The 18,116-nt window shown below is 45.1% G+C and overlaps 2 protein-coding genes across 3 annotated transcripts in view; both read left to right on the top strand.

Annotated features, from left to right (window-relative positions):
* CUBN (cubilin) overlaps positions 1-7,516 on the top strand; it is a 264,469-nt gene extending 256,953 nt beyond the window's left edge. Inside the window, exons 65-67 of the mRNA XM_082649450.1 lie at positions 1,142-1,307; positions 3,012-3,247; positions 7,110-7,516. Of these exons, the coding sequence (XP_082505576.1) occupies positions 1,142-1,307; positions 3,012-3,247; positions 7,110-7,217 (510 nt within the window). The 3' untranslated portion in view covers positions 7,218-7,516. The remainder of the gene's footprint in view (positions 1-1,141; positions 1,308-3,011; positions 3,248-7,109) is intronic.
* Positions 7,517-12,727: 5,211 nt separating this feature from the next.
* RSU1 (Ras suppressor protein 1) overlaps positions 12,728-18,116 on the top strand; it is a 195,484-nt gene continuing 190,095 nt past the window's right edge. The window contains exons 1-2 of one of the 2 annotated variants that reach the window (XM_082648421.1): positions 12,728-12,853; positions 13,097-13,208. In XM_082648421.1, coding sequence (XP_082504547.1) covers positions 13,100-13,208 — 109 coding nt within the window. In that variant the 5' untranslated portion in view covers positions 12,728-12,853; positions 13,097-13,099. Of the gene's footprint in view, positions 12,858-13,096; positions 13,209-18,116 lie in introns of both variants that reach the window. The other variant, XM_082648422.1, reaches the window with a different exon arrangement.

The raw sequence follows: 18,116 nt of genomic DNA, 5'->3' as shown, positions 1-18,116 counted from the left end.
CTCTCCAGGGAATTCCCCGGCGGTCCGATGGTTAGGGCTCTGCACCTTCACTGCCAGGGCCTGGGTTTGATCCCCGATGGGGGAACTAAGATCCCACAAGCTGCGGGGCACGGCCGAAAAGAAAAGGGCTCCCTCCAGATCAGCACAACCCAACAAGACGACCCACCACACCTCTGAAGACACCGGGTGACTTAAGACAACCGGCAAGTAACCACATGTTAAACTATGGGATTAAAAAGGGACTGGAGGGACTTCCAAGATTTTAAATACATGTGTCAACACAGAGTCAGCCTCCATCCATGCGGAGCTGGTTCCAACCCTACGCTGCCTGGATCACGTGTCTGCAGTGCCCCACGACAGTCCTCCTCCGAGTGGGGCTGGTTGGGAATGTGCAGCAGGAGCAGGGCTTGAGGACACACCGTGGCTGAATTCACAGTACGCTTACCTGCATTCACACACCAACACGTTTCCTGTTTTCACACGTGTCTACTCCATGCAGTGACTTAAAAAAAAAAATCTATTCAGCTTCACAAATAGTTTTTAAAATAAATCCAAGAGTCAGAAATTTTAAAGACTGTTTGAATTATGTCCTTTTCCCATGTAGAAATTCCTTTCGTTTTGAACTTTGTCATACTTTGGACGTTGTTGTTTCATGATCCCTTTATGGCCAAGCAATTTTCAACGGGAGATAAAAACATAAATGCAGTATGATGAATAAAGTGGAACGGAGTTGACTGGAAACAAAGCAGATAATATTTTTCTCCCCCGACCCACCTTTTTAAAATTCACTTTAACTACCTTCTTCAAAGTGTCTCCCCAAGAAGAAAGATAAAACTAGTTTGTTATACACCAGTCAACTAGCTGGTTATAGAAACATGCTGTCGTGTTTTAATTACTGGAGATTAACAGATATTTCTGAATCCAACTGTAAATGGTTTTTGATCTACAAATTGGTTTCTCTCCTTTGCAAGTGAAGGGGACTTCTGTGTGTATTAACCCTCCATTGAGTACATAAAAAGACAAAGTTTTCCCCAAAGAAGTGGTCATTCCAATTGTCTCACGTCTTAACGTATAGTGATGATAAATCAGAGAAGAAGGTACAATAGGTCTAAGTGTGATCATTCATGACTCGTTTTTAAAGGTAAGAAATGGAAGCGAGAGCACTTCGCCATTGCTGGGCACGTTCTGTGGGACTCTCTTGCCGAATCCCATTTTCTCCCAAAGCCGTGAACTATACCTACGATTTAAGAGTGATAGTGCAACTTCCGGTCGTGGATATGAAATTATCTGGACCTCATCACCCTCTGGTAAGACCCTGGCGCTTTGTAAGGGAAAGTAATGCAGCTGAGAAAAACATACAGCGTCTAATAGAAGAAGACAGTTAAAGTGACCTTTTCCCCAATCTGTGTACTTGATTATTTTCCATTAAAAATAGAGATTTTTTTTAACACTGAAAGTACAGAGATTTAAAAAATGCTACTTTTATTCATTATTTCTATATATTAAAGGATATATATTTACATATAAAGCACAAATAAGGTACAAAGATTTTTAAGTTCCTTTATAAATTCTGATTTTGTCATTATTTTTAACTTTTGGTTTGATCCTCAAGGTAGTCCTCTGAGGATTTTTTTTAAAGTTTGCCAGAAAGCCAAGTTATGAACGCATACTTGCGTACGTATGAGCAGCTGTGCTCCTTGGAGGCCGCGTTTCATTTCTTGGCAGTCCTGGAGGTTAATGGCTTTTACAGGGCAGTGAGCAGCACCTTCCTGCAGTTTTGGTTGGCTGTTTACCAATAAGTGAAGGAAATTTGTCATGTCAATGCACTTAACTCAAGAGAGAAGGGATCTCTTTATGAAATGTCCCCCCAAATATCTAAAATCTTTCAAAATAAGAATGATAAAAAGAACTCATTTATTTTATTTTTGCGGTAGGCGGGCCTCTCGCTGTTGTGGCCTCTCCCGTCACGGAGCACAGGCTCCGGACGCGCAGGCTCAGCGGCCATGGCTCACGGGCCCAGCCGCTCCGCGGCATGTGGGATCTTCCCGGACCGGGGCACGAACCCATGTCCCCTGCATCGGCGGGTGGAATCTCAACCACTGCGCCACCAGGGAAGCCCAGGACTCATTTTAAATGTACTAGAGGACTAGAAGAGGATTCTATTAAGACAATTGTAGATAACGATTTCTTGGTACTGCCCAAAGTAAGAGATGATCTCTATGCCCTAATTTTACAGACAAGGAAATAAAACACCAAACCGATGCGTTGCCTAAAACGCACAGCTAGATCGTGGCAGAGGCAGGACTAAACCTCCAGTGGTCAGAAACCCACCCCAGTGCTTCTCAGTTATGCTACGCAGTTTCTTCCTATGCGCAGGATATCTGGATGCCCATGGCTGTCTGGTCTAAATAACGATAGCTTTCCTGTGCAAATGAACGCATCGAACAAATTAGCACCAATGCTTAAAGGGCTTCGGCTTGTTAAGCATCTCAGTCTTGGAACTGTCAGTTATCAGCCTGGTAAAGTCACTTTGAGAATCATGACTGCCAGAACCTTAAATAACACACCTCTTTCTTTGGTTCTTCCCCGGAATTTCCCTTTGAATTTTACTTCACCCATATCCTCATCATCTCGCTCACTGCCTCTGGGGAGCGCCACACCATCAGAAGCACCCGAGATCAACCTCACTCTCTCCTGCAGTTACTTTCCCAAGTCCTGGTTTTCCCGTTGTGCTCTCAACCCACTATTTTCAAAGCAAAGATCTGGAGGAAGCCCTTCCTAAGCCGTGAGAAGCGGGGAGGGATATTTGGTGGAGGTGGGAGCGGGGCAGGTAGTGAGGGGCTGGGGGTACAGCCCGCAGGAGGGACAGGAAAAGGGTTCCTGCCCCCGCTTTTCTTGCAGAGGGCCTCAGCACCTTGAGAGAACAACTGTCTCGTTGCCTTAAGTGCGCTAAAGCGCGCTGATGGCTTCTACTTGGTTGGTTGAAGCCTCGCGCACCTGTTTCCTCGCAGACTGCGGCGGGACGCTTTACGGAGACAGCGGCGCGGTCACCAGCCCTGGCTATCCCGGCACTTACCCAAACAACACTCACTGCGAATGGACCATCATTGCTCCTGCGGGAAGACCCGTCACCGTCAGCTTCTACTTTATCAGCATTGACGATCCCGGAGAATGCGTCCAGAACTATCTCCTGCTCTACGACGGCCCGGATGCTGACTCTCCATCGTCTGGACCGTATTGCGGCGCAGTGAGTAAAACAAACTTTTAAAAACTCCCAATTGTTATTTTTAAATAATGAAAGGAGCTTAAAAAGGCACCTTTAAAGGCAGACTCACGCAGTTAGAGAGTACACGGTACTTTCTCAAATTCAGGTTTCTTTCCTTTTTATTTTGGGAGCACGAGTGCCACCTAGTGGGCATTGAGTTAAATTAATAGTAATAGTTAACCAAACTTGACCAGTTAATCAAACTTGTGCATCAGAATCACCTATGCAGTTGTTTAGCATCATAGACTTCCTGTCCCCACTCAACCTACAGAATCAAAATTTCTGGGGGAGTATCTGTGGCATGCTGTTTTTTGAAAGCTCCGTATGTGATTTTAATGCACCGCCCAGGGTTGACTTATCCATGTTATTTCTGCATGAATAGAACTACAGTGTTCCCTCCGCATCTGCAGGGGATTGGTTCTGTTGAGCCCCCACGGATACCAAATCCTCGGTGCTCAAGTCTCTTATAAAAACTGGCCTAGGGACTTCCCTGGTGGCGCAGTGGTTAAGAATCCGCCTGCCAGTGCAGGGGACCCGGGTTCGTGCCCCGGTCCGGGAAGATCCCACATGCCGCGGAGCGGCTGGGCCCGTGAGTTATGGCCGCTGAGCCTGCCGTCCGGAGCCTGTGCTCCTCAACGGGAGAGGCCACAACAGTGAGAGGCCCGCGTACCACAAACAAACAAACAAACAAAAACTGGCCTATGGACTTCCCTGGTGGCGCTGTGGTTAAGAATCCGCCTGCCAGTGCAGGGGACCCGGGTTCGAGCCCTGGTCCGGGAAGATCCCATATGCTGCGGAGCAACTAAGCCTGTGCGTCACAACTACTGAGGCCGTGCTCTAGAGGCCGCAAGCCACAACTGCTGAGCCCATGTGCCACAACTACTGAAGCCTGCACGCCTAGAGTCCGTGCTCCGCAACAAGAGAAGCCACCACAGTGAGAAGCCCATGCACAGCGATGAAGAGTAGTCCCCGCTCCCCGCAGCTAGAGAAAGCCCACGTGCAGCAACGAAGACCCAACGCAGCCAAAAATAAAAATAAGTAAATTAAAAAAACCAAAACCTGGCCTAGTGCGGTGAATACAGTCAGTCCTCCGTATCTGCGGGTTCCGTATTCGTGGGTTGTGTATCTGCTGGATTCTGTGGTTGGCTGAATCCGCGATGTGGAACCTACTCTTACGGAGGGCTGACTGTATAGAAACTTTGGATGCCCCGCTCCATTTCGTTCACTTTTTGCTGAACATTGTAGGAATTCTTTGAAGAAATGCACAGGGATATTAACAATTAGCCTGGGGACTAACAGTTTGTTTTTGTAGATCTCCACGTAATAGATCTTCCCTAAACATCAAGTTAGAATTCTGATGTAGACTCAGTGCTGCTTACATCTGCCCTCAGTGCCCTCCCATTTTTATGTGCAAGTAGATGTTTACAGAGCTTTCATGTAAGGGAAATGTGACTACTGATGAGAAGTTACCTGTTTCTTACCATTTTGCTCTTTACTCATTTGTGCTTTCTAATCAAACTGACAGAGAATTACACCTGCTGGAAATCGAGGGAGCTTTTAGAGTATAACTTACAGTTCGTAAAATTGATAGATGTTATTTTCAGAAATATCAAAAAATAGATAACATTTTTCTAAAACCCTGAGAATCCTCCCATATATTCTTCTAAACACTTTCTTTTCCATATGTTTGCCTATGCACAGGCACTTCATATTGTTTTGTGGTGTGTTTTTGTCCACTGACTGATACATCATTAACATCTTACCATACCATTAAACAAACTGGTATATCGTATTTAATCATTGGGTTGTTTTGTGTTCTGGGTGCAGCCTAATTTACTGAATGAGCTCCTCTGGTTTATAGACAACCCTTCAATAAACTCTCTGGTAGCTCTGTCCTTATACACAGAGCTAATTTTGGGGGGAGGAATTTGCATCACCTGATCAGCAGATACTGTCTTGCAGTTGTTCACAGGGGCCCACAAAAAAGAGACCCCAGTAAATGTATCACATGCCAGATTTAGAAGCTGATTAAGTCTTAGACATTCAGTTGAAATTTGTAACAATTTCAAAAAGAGACATTTTCACAATACCATTACTGTATGTCCGTATGACTTTTTTTTTTTTTTTTTTTTTGCTTTTCAGTGACTTTCAAACATACAACCCCATTTGATCCCCTGGACTTTGCAGATAAGAGAAACTGAGGCACTGAGAGACCTTACTGCCATTGAAACCAATGTCACATAAATTCAAGTCTATAACTAGATATGTCAGTTTTTCTTAACTATTGGTGTTTACAATATTTTCCCAGTTTTAACTTTTATTTTATAAATGTAGACATAGTTTCGAGTGCAATTGTTTTACTCTTTAAAGATACCACTGACTTCTTTAGCATTTCCAGTCTAGTGAAGGAAGTTTATTTACAGAATGATGGTGGGAGCTACTCCTTAGATGTCGAATCATACGGTGATTTGAAGATGTTTTCTTTTATGATAATTGTCATTGTTCACGGGCATTGCTCTCAGTTACAGAATCCGAACATCTAGAAACATGAAAGAATGGCAGGAAAATTAGGAGAATCAAACGGGAGTTTAAAACTTCTGTTATCTGCTCATACTAGTTTGTCAGCATAGAATACCAAGTAGAAATTTGGGAGCAGGTTGAAATGGAAGGAAAAAGTGCATGTGCACAGGAACGTACAATATTGTGTATCCCTTGATATCTCTCTTCGGAAAAAAATCCCTCTGCTGCACTCACCTGAATAATTTACTGTCTTGGAAATAAGTCTGTTTTTTGATGACTCTTGGGTAGGACCAAGGCAGGGGACCCGAGCAGAACAGAGGAGCATGTCCCCAGACTGCAACCTTGACCCTGCGTGATGTGCTCTGTCTCCAGGACAATCCAACCTACTGTGCATGTTACTGACTTATTTGCTTCCTGCTTCACCTCCTCCCATTAGGATGTAAGATTCGTGAGAACAGGGCTGTTTGCATGTTTGTTTCGTTTTTTATATTCCTAGTGCTAATAATAATACCCACAGCATGGAAATCTCTCAATCAATATTAAATGAATGATTTAGAAATGAGAGAAAACAGAGACCCATCTACCTCCCACCCCTTCTGCCCCCCCCACACACCCTGTTCCCCCAAAAGATATGAAAATCAACCCCAAAAGGAAAGTACAGATGTTAAGGGGGGAAAATAGTATATTTTACTCATATGCTCGTTTTAGTTGCAGATATAAGTTGTGTGTCCCTTCAGAAAAACGAAAATTTCAGTAAGACCTTGAATTGGAAATTGAATTTTTAGTGATGGTTTTATTGAGACATAACTCACATACCATAGAAATCATCTACTTAAAGGGTAAGATTCAAGAGTATTTAGTCAGTTCCCGGAGCTGTGTAGCTGCCGTCACCACAGTCAGCTCTAGAACCTTCTCGTTAGCCCAGGAGGAAACCCTGTGCCCACTTAGTCGCCCCCCATTTCTCCTCGTCACCTCCACCAGACCCAGCAACGTTCTTTTGTAAAGTCTCTGCGTCACTTCTTAGCAAGGTTACCTGTAGAACTGTATGCAGGTTGCTGTCGACTCTAGAAGCTCCTTTTGTGCCCACTTAGTCGCCCCCCATTTCTCCTCGTCACCTCCACCAGACCCAGCAACGTTCTTTTGTAAAGTCTCTGCGTCACTTCTTAGCAAGGTTACCTGTAGAACTGTATGCAGGTTGCTGTCGACTCTAGAAGCTCCTTCATGTCATACTTCTTTACTACACCTGACCTTCTGGAGAAACCTTCAAATCTGTGAAATATATGATTTGTTACTTCTCTCTCTCTCTTTCTTTTTTCAATTTTAGGACACTGACATAGCTCCCTTTGTGGCCTCGTCACATCGTGTCTTCATAAAATTTCATGCGGAGTATGCAGCCCGACCGTCAGCAATCCGGTTAACCTGGGCCAGCTAACCGCAGGAGGCCGGGTCTGCTCAGCACTTTGGTTTTTCTGCAGGGCCTGGACCCTCAGACCTCACGCTGGACGGGATTCTGCCATCCTGATACCTGTCCCCCCTGCCTGTGCCACTGAGAATAATCTGAACTTCTTTGTTTTTCATCAAAGCACATGTGGAATCAATATTTGTATACATTTTTTGCACGTAGAATGTAGCTTCTTTAATATTTTGAGCTGAAATTTTCTAGAATCCCTTAAAGGGGTGGAAATGGTTACGGCTTATGTGCCGTACATTTTCAAAAGTTAATAAAATAGAAGTACCGTTTTCACTGTGAATGTCCAATTGGGGATGATACACACTACTGAAATGCAAACAGTGATGCTGCGTTATTTTCTTAAACTCATTAAAATTTGTCTTTCACTGTGGGGTACGTGTAAAATTTCGAGTTGAATATTTCCATTTAAAAAAAGTACATGAGTCCTTCAGCATAGGAACTCCGGAGCCAAGCTGCCTGCGTTTGAATTTTAGCCTTTCTAGCTAACTTCCTTAACTCTCTGTGCTGCAGTTTCCCTACGTACCACTGTCGTCTGTTCGCAGTTTAACAACACGAGATGCGAAGTTATACATAGTTAAGCAATGCTTTGACCATGTTTTCTGCTGCCTTTAACCAAGAGACGTTAGGTTAAATATGCAAAGTTAAATCTTACTAAGAACATGGGGCCGACTGAATGAAAGACGCTATCGAATGTGTAACTGCATCTTCCTGTACTACTCAAATGCCAGGGAAATGATCTCTGCACAGACTACAAGCCACATCAATGAGATATTCTCACCTTCTCTCTACCATGGATGGATGCATCAGCTTCATGGAGGACACTCTATTGGAAAGAACAGTGAACGCAATGAAGAGACCATCAAACCCAAGCGTCTTGACAAAGCTGGAACAATGGACTAAAGCCCTCAAGATGTAGTTTGATAGGAGTAGATATAAGACCTAGCTCTTTTAGCTAAAAATGAATCACAAAGTTACAGAATATGGAGAAAGTTGAACAATAACCTATGAAATAGTTGTTTTATCTGAAAGCAAGAGTAACACATGCAGCCGTCAACCAGTAAGAGATGATTTGACCTGTGGTTGCGTCATTAGAGTAACAGCGTCTACAAGAGTCCTTTTCAGAGAGACATGATTCCCAGGAGGCCCATGAGAATATCTGGAAAGTGTATCTACCAAGATGAAGACAGCATAGTCAATATTAGTATGTCATTTTTACAGTAAAACCTGAAAACGGAAAATAAGAATATTTTCTCACATTCTGTAGGCCGTAAGTAGAACCTGAAAAGCCATGATATAAAATGAATGGTCTCGAGGTGGGGGTGAGGGGAGGTCTTACCTGGAAGCCAACGGAGCCCGGGAGTCGGGGAGCTGGGCTTCCACTCAGCACGTGCTCTTTCTACCCCTCTCCTTTTCTGTCTGCCTGAAGAACTGGGCCTCGGCAGGAAGAACAGGGCACAGCCTGGCCAGCACCGGCTACGGTTAAGTTAGCCATTGCTGGCCAGAGCTGCTCTCGTCTGACCTTCAGGGAACTGCCTGGGATAACTCAGCCAGAGGCCACTACAGGCCAGGAATCTCTGGGCACTTCAGACATTTGTGAAGAACGCCCCAGGGGGTGCATGGGGCCAATGACAGTTTGGGGCTAGGAGATGCCCGGGTTCTGGGTTCTACTTGTCCTAATTTCCTATTAAATTTCAACTCCATTTAATTAATAGGAATTTGTTAAAAATCCACCCCACACTCCCCTTGGGAGTAGTAACATGGTTAATTTTATTAAGAGAAAGGAGAACTAACATCTATATAACATTTGCTCTCTGCCAGGCATCACTCGTGGAAATGGGATCCTCAGAGCCGCCACCTCCATGTTACAGTTGAGGAAAATGAGGTGCAGAAAAGCTTGTAAAACTTGAGTGACAGAATGTGATTTTAACCTCAGCAACCGCTGAAGAGAGTGCCTCCCTTCCTGCCAGAGGGATTAAGTGTGAACTTAGTAATATGACAGCCCAACTATCTTCATAGATCTAGTGACATTATTAAAAAAGACTGTCACTGTTATATGACCTAGAAAAAAGGCTGATGCAATTCTTGTTATTTTAGTAAAAACTTAGAGATTAGACAGAGTCAAAAATACCGTTAATGGAAGAAAACGTTTAATTTATTGAGACCTCAAGTCACTCTATGGCTATCAATTTAATGGGGAAGTTATTGGAAGAAAAATGATATGATAATTTTTGGATATTTAATGAGAAATTTGCTTTTCAAAATTTTTTTTTTTAATTTCTGTGTTTTTTGGCCATGCCACTTGGTCAGCAGGATATTCCCCTAGTGGAATCCTAACCACTAGGCTGCCAGGGAACTCCCTGCTTTTCACATTTTAACTTGGTAACTTTATATGTTTCTTCATAAGTAGTTTATTGGAGACAAAGGCATTTTTTAAATGAATGATTTATGTAATAATTTACGTGAATTTACCCACTGTTGTCGTAGTCTGGAGTGCTGATACACAGCAGGACCCTATGAGGCTCCTGGGCATGAAGACCTTCCTGTGGCCCCCATTTCTTCATCACAGGAAATAGGCTTCATTCAGCCTCCAAGACCTTCCCTGAGCTCCAATGGGCAGGTTCAAACAGTTACTAATTAGGGAAGGGAGGAAGAGTCAAAAGAAACAATAGTGCAGCCTTGGGGCGGGGTCCTGGTCTCCCCCTCCCCCAACCCCAGGGATGCACATCACAATATCTCTGGGCTGTTCGGCAGATACTGAAACCCCTTCCAGGTGGGAGAAGTTAACTGTGTGCTGCCCACAAGCACAGAGACCCCAGACCGGTTGGAACCAGAAGGTTGATGATGCCGACTCCCACTTACTTCCCCACCAACCAATCAGAAGAATGCCCACGAGCTGACCACACCCTCTTTGAACCATTACTATAAAACTCCTCGCTATCCACTCCAGGTTGGACACACAGTTTTGAGGGCAGCAGCTCACAGCAGCCCTCTTTTCCTGGCACACTATTAAAGCTACTCTTTTCTACTTCACCCGAAACTCTGTCTCCGAGAATTAATTCGGTGTCGGGGTACAGACGCAGGATTCGGCTTTAGTGCCTCATGGGGACCAGGCATTTTCCATACTCTGTCTTTGCTTGGCCCCCTCTGGGCTCAAAGGCAGGGATAGTACATATTCTGCCAGAGGGAGGTATTGAAGCACACGCTGTGTGTAAGCATGGTGCACTTGGCCGTGACACTGCAGAGGGGATCTTAGCTCTGATAAATATTGACTTTTCCTTGCAGGAATGGCTACATAATTTGCAGGGCCCCTGATTCAAAAATTATTAACCATTTCAAGCTGGTGATAGCAGAACAATAACCGTGGGGCCCATCTAAGGCTGGAGCTTTGTGTCACTGCACACAGTTTGCATATCCAGGAAGCTGGTCCTGTTTCCAGGTTATAAAAATCTGGAACTTAGGGACACATTTCATTAAGAATGTATGGCTAAAAGTGAAGAGAATGAAAGATTATAAGGGAGTGAAAACAAATTTCTGGAAAACCAGAAGTGACTGCAAGCATGGGAAGGCAGCCTCGTGATTATAAAACTGGGTTCTAACCTCTGTAGAAACTTAACAAACAGCCCAGGGAAACTTAATGCTGACCTAGGAGGGAAACAAATACACATCAACAACAGAGGAAGAAAGAAACCACACCAGCTATCTAGAAAAATCAGCTCAGACTTCATGCTTAAATACAAAAGGACAACCAGACAGAGGGAGAGTTACAGCAGCCTGAACGGGAAGGAACGAGATAAACTAACAAGAAAGGGACGTGAGAAAACAACTTAGTAAACACGAGAGGTTTAAAAATTGTTATCCTCAGAGATATTTGAGAAGCGTGTGCATTCATGAAGAAAAAGCAGGGCGCTATTAAACAAGAAGGAGGTCTTAAGAAGTATATTTCATTAATAGCCAAAATAATTTTTTAAAATTTAATAGAGCTTTGGAAGATAAAATAGAGAAAATCTCCCAGAACATGAAGTTAAAAAACAAACAAACAAACAAACAAAAAAAAGGAAAGGAAATATATGAGGGGACAAAAATGCCCAGCTATTGAAAACCAGCCCAGGAGGCTGCCATCCAATAAGATTTCCAGAAAGGGTGATAAATCAGAGAAAATGGCAGGAAAGAAATTTCAAAGGATAAACAGAAAACAATTTCCCGAGAGGAAGAGAGAAAAGAATCGTCCTCTGAAAAGGACCCAATGAGCCCTAAACAGATTAAGTGAGAAAAGACACCCCATCGGGGATATTATGGTGACATTTCAGAACATGACGAATGATAAAAAGATCACAAATGCTTCCCAAGGGAAAACAATAGTTCCCTGCAAAGATGAGGAGACCAATATGTTTCTGGGCATCAATAATGAAAGCAGAAGTCAGTGGAACTATGCCATCGAGATTTAGGAGAAACTTCTTTTGAACCTAGAATTCCATGTCAGGCAAATTATCAAAGGTGCGGGCAGAATAAGGACATTTAAAAACATGCAACTACTCAAAATTTGCGCCTCCTATACATCCTTCTAGAGCAAGTTACTTGAGGGTAGTTACTCCAGCAAGATGCCTGCAAGAAGCGTCTGTCTCAACCCAGGGACCAAATGAAAAGGAATTATAGATAACTTCTCAGCTGGAAGGACAGAACGAATCAGTCTAAGAGCAGTAAATGAGAAGGTTCCTAAAGTCTTCAAGAAGTCATTGGATTTCAAGCAGTAGCGAGTAATGAAAAGCTTAAAAGTTACAAGAAGAAAAGGAAAACAGAAATTCTAGTGAAAAGAACAATGAAAACTGTATAAGAAAATCATCATTCAATAGAAAGCTAACTAAGCTATGTCACATCATAAGAACAGAGAAGTCACGTATTTATGTGGTATATTCCCCCTCCTGTGAGCCAGGGGTCCGTGACTGCGACCTGGGCGTCGGGGACACACAGACCACCAAGGAGTTCTTGCTTTGAGAAGCTCACAATATAGCGGGAGGTACAACCTGTGGGGAAGGGACTCAGGGCAGCAACTTCCAGTAAGTGGAACCGCAATTAAAGAAGCAGCACACTGAGAGAAAATTTACTTGTAGTTTCCCCGGGACCCATCCTGGTGTACCACCAGCCCTTCGCAGGCGCTGCCCAAACTTCCCGGCTTCCGCCCACACCACTCTGGCTTCCACCTACAAACTGAGCCTGCGCCGACCTAGTGCGCACGCGCCGACTCCAGTCCAATCGGAATCTCCAACGGGAGGGAGCTAACCTCGGGTGGGGCGGAGTCCCGAGGCCGAACAGCAAACGTGATTGGTCGGCCTCGGGGCACGCATTCTTTTGTGGGCGAGGTCTCGCGCTAAGCCACGTCTAGTAAGCTGTTCTCCTAATTAGGGAACGGTCTGGCGCGGGCGGGGCGAGGAGCTGAGAGTGGCCCGGTGTGCGCCTGCGCCGAGTGCCGGGACAGGGCGTGTTCCTCGTTCGGGGGCTCGTTTTGCACAGACCGAGTGGAGTGCATCTCTCGCCGCCGGAGTGAGCCCTGCAGAAGCCTGTTGTTCCCACGCGCAGCCTGTTAGGTGCAGCCCTCCGCAGTGAGTATGTGTGTGGCGTTGCCCTTGTGTTTGCTTCTCTTTCCGCGGCGGGAACGGTGCTGGACCCTTCCCACTCCCTGTCCTGCCCTCCCCATCCCCCTCCCTGCCCCCGGACCCTGCTTGCGGGTGCCCACTTTCCAAGGCCAGGCGAAAACTGGAGAGTGCAGCCGGGTGTTTCCTCATTTCTCTCTCTGCAACCTCCTGGCCGTCGCCCACGTGCTGTGTTGTTGTCGTTTGGTGCAGGTCATGTCCAAGTCTCTGAAAAAGTTGGTGGAGGAGAGCCGGGAGAAGAACCAGCCGGAAGTGGACATGAGTGACCGGGGCATCTCCAACATGCTGGACGTCAACGGCTTGTGTAAGTTCTCCGGAGGGCCTTCTCCTCGGAGGAGCTGGACGGGTTTATGAGTTTAAGAAGTAGTTGCTGGTGGCGGTGCGAGACGTTGTAGTGGTTTACATCCCACCCGCTGCTTGGCTGCTTGTAAACAGCACTTGTCGAGGGCTCAGCTCGGAAAGCTTGCAGTCAGAGTTTGTTCTGTCCCAGCTGGAAAACGGACACGAGAGCCAGGTTAAGAATCCCCGGACCGTGGTTGCTGGACCTCATCAGTTCTCCAGGCTGATTGATGGCCTTCGGGTGGACTTACCACACAGTTTACTAAAGAGCCACTTGGTGTTTGTTTTATTTTTTTAATTTATTTTTATTTTTAATTTTTTTCACTTGGTGTTTTAATGGAAAATTAGTTCTGAATCATTTTTCCTTTCTCTTAATATAGTCTCCTATGCAGCCTTGAACAAATGCCCACGGAAATTACCTGATTAAGTGTTTTTGCACCTGGAGCAAGTTAAACGTTTCTTGACTCATTACCCTTTTCTCATTACTCATTACCATCAACCCTTTTTCTGGGTTTATTGTCCTCACTTAGTTCGGGCTTTTGTTACTTCCCGCCTGTGCTCTTGTAATGTCTTACTAACTTTGCCTCTTGCCTCCAGTTTTACTGCCCCTGTTGCTTTCCTGTAACGTGCATCTTACTGCAACTCTCTCCTTTAAACCGGGGATTGCAAATTCAGCTGTCTTCAGGGGCCAGGTGAGGATGGTCGTGAATTCCGTAATAGGTATCTCATCTGAATGATGAGATACACCTGCTGCTTAGATCCAAACAGTTGTCACCACTTGGGAACGTTGGCCCAGTGTTGCCTGATTTTTTTTTCTCTATGAAGCCAAGAATCCAGGTTTTTATATAAAATTTTCTTATTTTTAGATATTGACAGTTAATTCCAACACATTAGAGGTGAAATCAAGCTCTTGTTCAGGTTGATTGTGGCTGAAGTTTGGACCTTCTGGTTGTCCATTACCAATGGTAATGCTCCGTGTTCCTTGCGGTGACCTGCTCCTTTCTGAATCTGACTGCAGCCTACCTTAGCGCCTGTTCCTTCCATGCATCTGGCATCCCAACCATAATGAACTGATGGTCCTTTCTGAGCCAGGGCATTCCTTCTCGTCTTTGTGCCTTTAGAAGTATCGTTTCCACCCGCTTCACCCCAGATCCTTTTACTTACCTGTCAAGAGTCAGCTCAGACGCCACAGCCTGTGTGAAGCCTTCTCAGTGAAGTTTGGACACACTTTGCTTCATGACCCTTCTTTTTTTTTGGTCGCACTGTGTGGGGCCTGCGGCATCTTAGTTCCCCGACCAGGGATCGAACCCGTGTCCCCTGCAGTGGAAGCTCGGAGTCTTAACCACCGGACCGCCAGGGAAGTCCCGCTTCATGACACTTGTTACACAGGATTGTGATGTGTTCTTAATCCAGATGTCTTTCTTCCCCACTGGGAGGCCGAGGGGGAATGAAAGCAGTGCAGTATTCCTGTGTGCCTTATTTATTCTAGTGCCTGGAACACAGTAGGTGCTCCGAAATGTTTGACGGATGAAGGAAAGAATGATGGATTAGGCCTGCGAGCTGATGAGATCCAGACCAGGATGTGACACTGGAGAAGAAGGGGGGATGTCCCGGACACCCTAAAAGATGACGGATTGCTTGTTAGGCCTGGAGAGAGCAAGGTTAGCGTGAATCCGTGGTTTGCACCTGGGACAGAGATTGGTGTTGGTGCCATTGATACATCTCTGCAAAAGGCAGGGGGATGAAAAGCTGTAGGTGATTTGCATTTGGTAATCCTTAGAAAGACACCTGCCCTTAAGTTTAGCTTTTGTACGAATTAGCATTTCAGTTCCCTGGTCTGTGCTGGCCTCTCTCGGTAGTAGTGGCTTCGTGGTGGCAGCAGGTGTCTCAGGTGAGGGACTGGCAGTTGCAGATCTGGATGTGTCCCTGTACCGCCCCTGCCCTGCTGGGATCATTATGGTCACTGGGGGCACAGCTGCGTCAGAGGAAGGGGATGGGGGGAAGAGGATGGAAGCAGGAGGCCTGGCTCGGCTGTGCCTACGGGTTTCTGCCCCTCAGGGCTCTTTCTCATGGGCTTGAAAAAAGGTTGCTTTCACTAGAGGAACTTTGTACTTCTCAGCTTTGAAGAGGATTCTCTATGTAATATTTATAAGTAGGGAGAGTGGTGTAGCTATTTCAGTTCAGTTGCTTTATCTCTTTGAAGCCTTGGCTTTTATTGAAGAAGAAAAGATAGCCACTTGCTTCCTGAAAAAGCTCTTTCCGGTGTAATATTAGGTGCTGGAAAAGCAAGGTCATTCTTAATGTTTTCCCAAAGAAGTCGCTTCAGGAAGAGCAAGAGTGCTTCTTGGGGAGTTTGGTGGAAGTGAATTTGGAAATCCCACCTCCGCAGGCCTCTGGAGTGTGGTAGACCCAGGGAAGGAGTAAAACTCCCCGACTTCTGGACTCTGAGGGTCCCAGGATGCCTTCAGAATCCCATCCTCCACTGGGGCTCATTTATCAGTAGTGTACATAACGTTATGTGTTTTAATATATATTAAAGTATTTGGCATGATCACCTTAGCTGTAGTATAAGGATTCCCGTAGTCTTTTACTTATAAACTTTTAACTGTAATCCTCAGGTTTTATTTATTTGTTTTTGTTTTTTCTTGGCTGTGTGGCTTGTGGGATCTTAGTTCCCCAACCAGGAATGGAACCCGGGCCTCGGCAGTGAAAGCACTGAGTCCTAAGCCCTGGACCGCCAGGGAATTCCCTGAGGTTTTATGTACTAGTATCAAGATGGAACCCAGGGAACAGCTTATCCGCATGGACAGAGAATGGTACTGTATGAAGCTTCCCTTCATGATCGTTGCTTTGTTTAGTTTCTCCAACGATGAGAAAGAATTAAGCTTTGAAGCTAAGAGTGGTAGTTGTGTGCCTATTCTAAGCATAGGAAACAGGCTCCACTTCTGCTTGGGAGAGTTGCGTCTTATAAACGTAGCCCTTTCATTCCTCTGAGACAGTAAGTTGCCTTTAAAAAATGCTTTCAGGAGTTGAGGTACCAAAAGCTTTCTGACGGGGAAAACTTCATAGGCTGGAGCCAGACATCCAGCAGTCTCAAAGTTTTCTGTCAGTCCAGCCAGGTTCTGGAGATGCTCAGATCCAACCCTGAGAGGCAGACGTAGTCCAGCGCTTACAAGTGGGACCTGGAGTTGAGTAGACTGGGTTTAGATTGTCCAGGTTTACTTAGCGCTGTGTTACTTTAGAGAAGCTACGAAACCGTTCTGGGCCTCAAGTGCCTCATCGTTAGATGGAAACCTAAGTACCCGCTTGGGGGCATGGGTGTACCGCCGAGTGCACTGCTTCCTGTCGAGGGCTTAGCACCGAGCCAGTACTCAGCGCACAGTGACTGTTAACTGCTCATGTGAATGTCCAGAGAGTGCGTAAGCCTCATACGGAACCAGTCCCAATGCAGTCGATGGCCTCAACGGGGAATTGCCTGCTTAGTTGAACTGGGAAAGGCATCTGTGTGTGTTATGTGTTGACGTTTTCTGTGTGGCTTAACAGAACCTGGTGTGTTTGGCCCTCTTGCCTAGGGTTCCCATAGATTTCGATTGCTGTTTCTTTAAAATGATCGCTCATTTTATTTCTTTTCCTTCATTTTTTTTTTCCTGCACAGCATGTAATCTGCTGAAAGCTTCTGGGAGGAATGGTACCAATTTTGTACTTTTTATTAAAGAGACTTCCCAGCAGAAACTCTCTCTCATGGAGCAGCTCTTCACCCAGATGATAAAGTTGCTCTTGAAGGGTCCTGTCATCAGCTTCCTGGGAGCAGAGACTCCCATCAGCAGCCAGAGAGACTTTTTTTCATTTCTTTTATTTAAGTCTCTCTGACTTCTTAATCTCTTCAATTTACTGCGCTCTGGGTGTCAAACCTTTATCGTTTTTTTTGTTGTTGTTGTTGTTGTTCTTCAGGTTAGACTAAAGTATCTCAGATAAATTTTATTTTATTATTTTAATTTTTTTTTTATACTGGAGTATAGTTGATTAACCATGATGTGTTCATTACAGTTGTACCACAAAGTGATTCAGTTATACCCATAGAAGTATCCATTCTTTTCCAAATTCTTTTCCCATTGAGGTTATTACAGAATATTTTAAAAGAGAAAAATCAGCTGCCTCTGAGGTAGTTGTCTTTCTGAAGGACCCTGCAAAAGAATCAACAGACGTAATCCCGGGTTGGTTATCTGGAGGGGCTGTTAACCCAGGAAGTGGTGATGCCTGCTGGGAATTTTCATCATGATAGGACTTCTTTGGGGGAAAGATAGAAGAGCTGGGAAGACCATGTCCCTTTCACTGTGATCTTTATTAAGACCTTTTCTTTTTTTGCTCTCCTGACTTGTGTGTTTAAGCCCACCTTTGTGTTTTTAAACATCTTGGCCTGGGCAGTCCTTACCCTTTCTCTCTCCAGCCACCCTCCTCTCAGCCTTATGAATTAATGCTTGTTGAGGGAGGAGATGACTTTCTGTCCATGTGACTCCATTCACATGTGTCACCTCCTCCGGGAAGCTCCCCAGGACTAAATTTTAACCCACCATCCCCTCCAGCCTGGCTTAAACGCCTTTTCTGGGCTCTGCGTGTGCACCTCTGTTATTTTTGTACTTGGTGTTTGGGAAAAATTTATTGAAGAAGGTTGCTGTCCTTCTCAGTTAAGAATTCAGGTGCACTGGGGTAGAAAGCGTAGCACAGGAGAGAGAGGGCACACCCTCTGGCTTCATTGTAACTTCATCACCTCTTTGAAGGTCCTGTCTCCAAACACAGTGTCACTCTGAGGGCTTCAACACAGGACTTGAGGGGGCCACAGATCAGCCCATCGCGTCTGCATCAGAGATTCTGA

The sequence above is a fragment of the Grampus griseus genome, assembly GCF_964374135.1.
Source record: "Grampus griseus genome assembly, chromosome: 2".
NCBI lineage: Eukaryota > Metazoa > Chordata > Mammalia > Artiodactyla > Delphinidae > Grampus > Grampus griseus.
The sequence above is the reverse complement of the archived record's forward strand: the minus strand, read 5'-3'. Positions and strand labels throughout refer to the sequence as shown.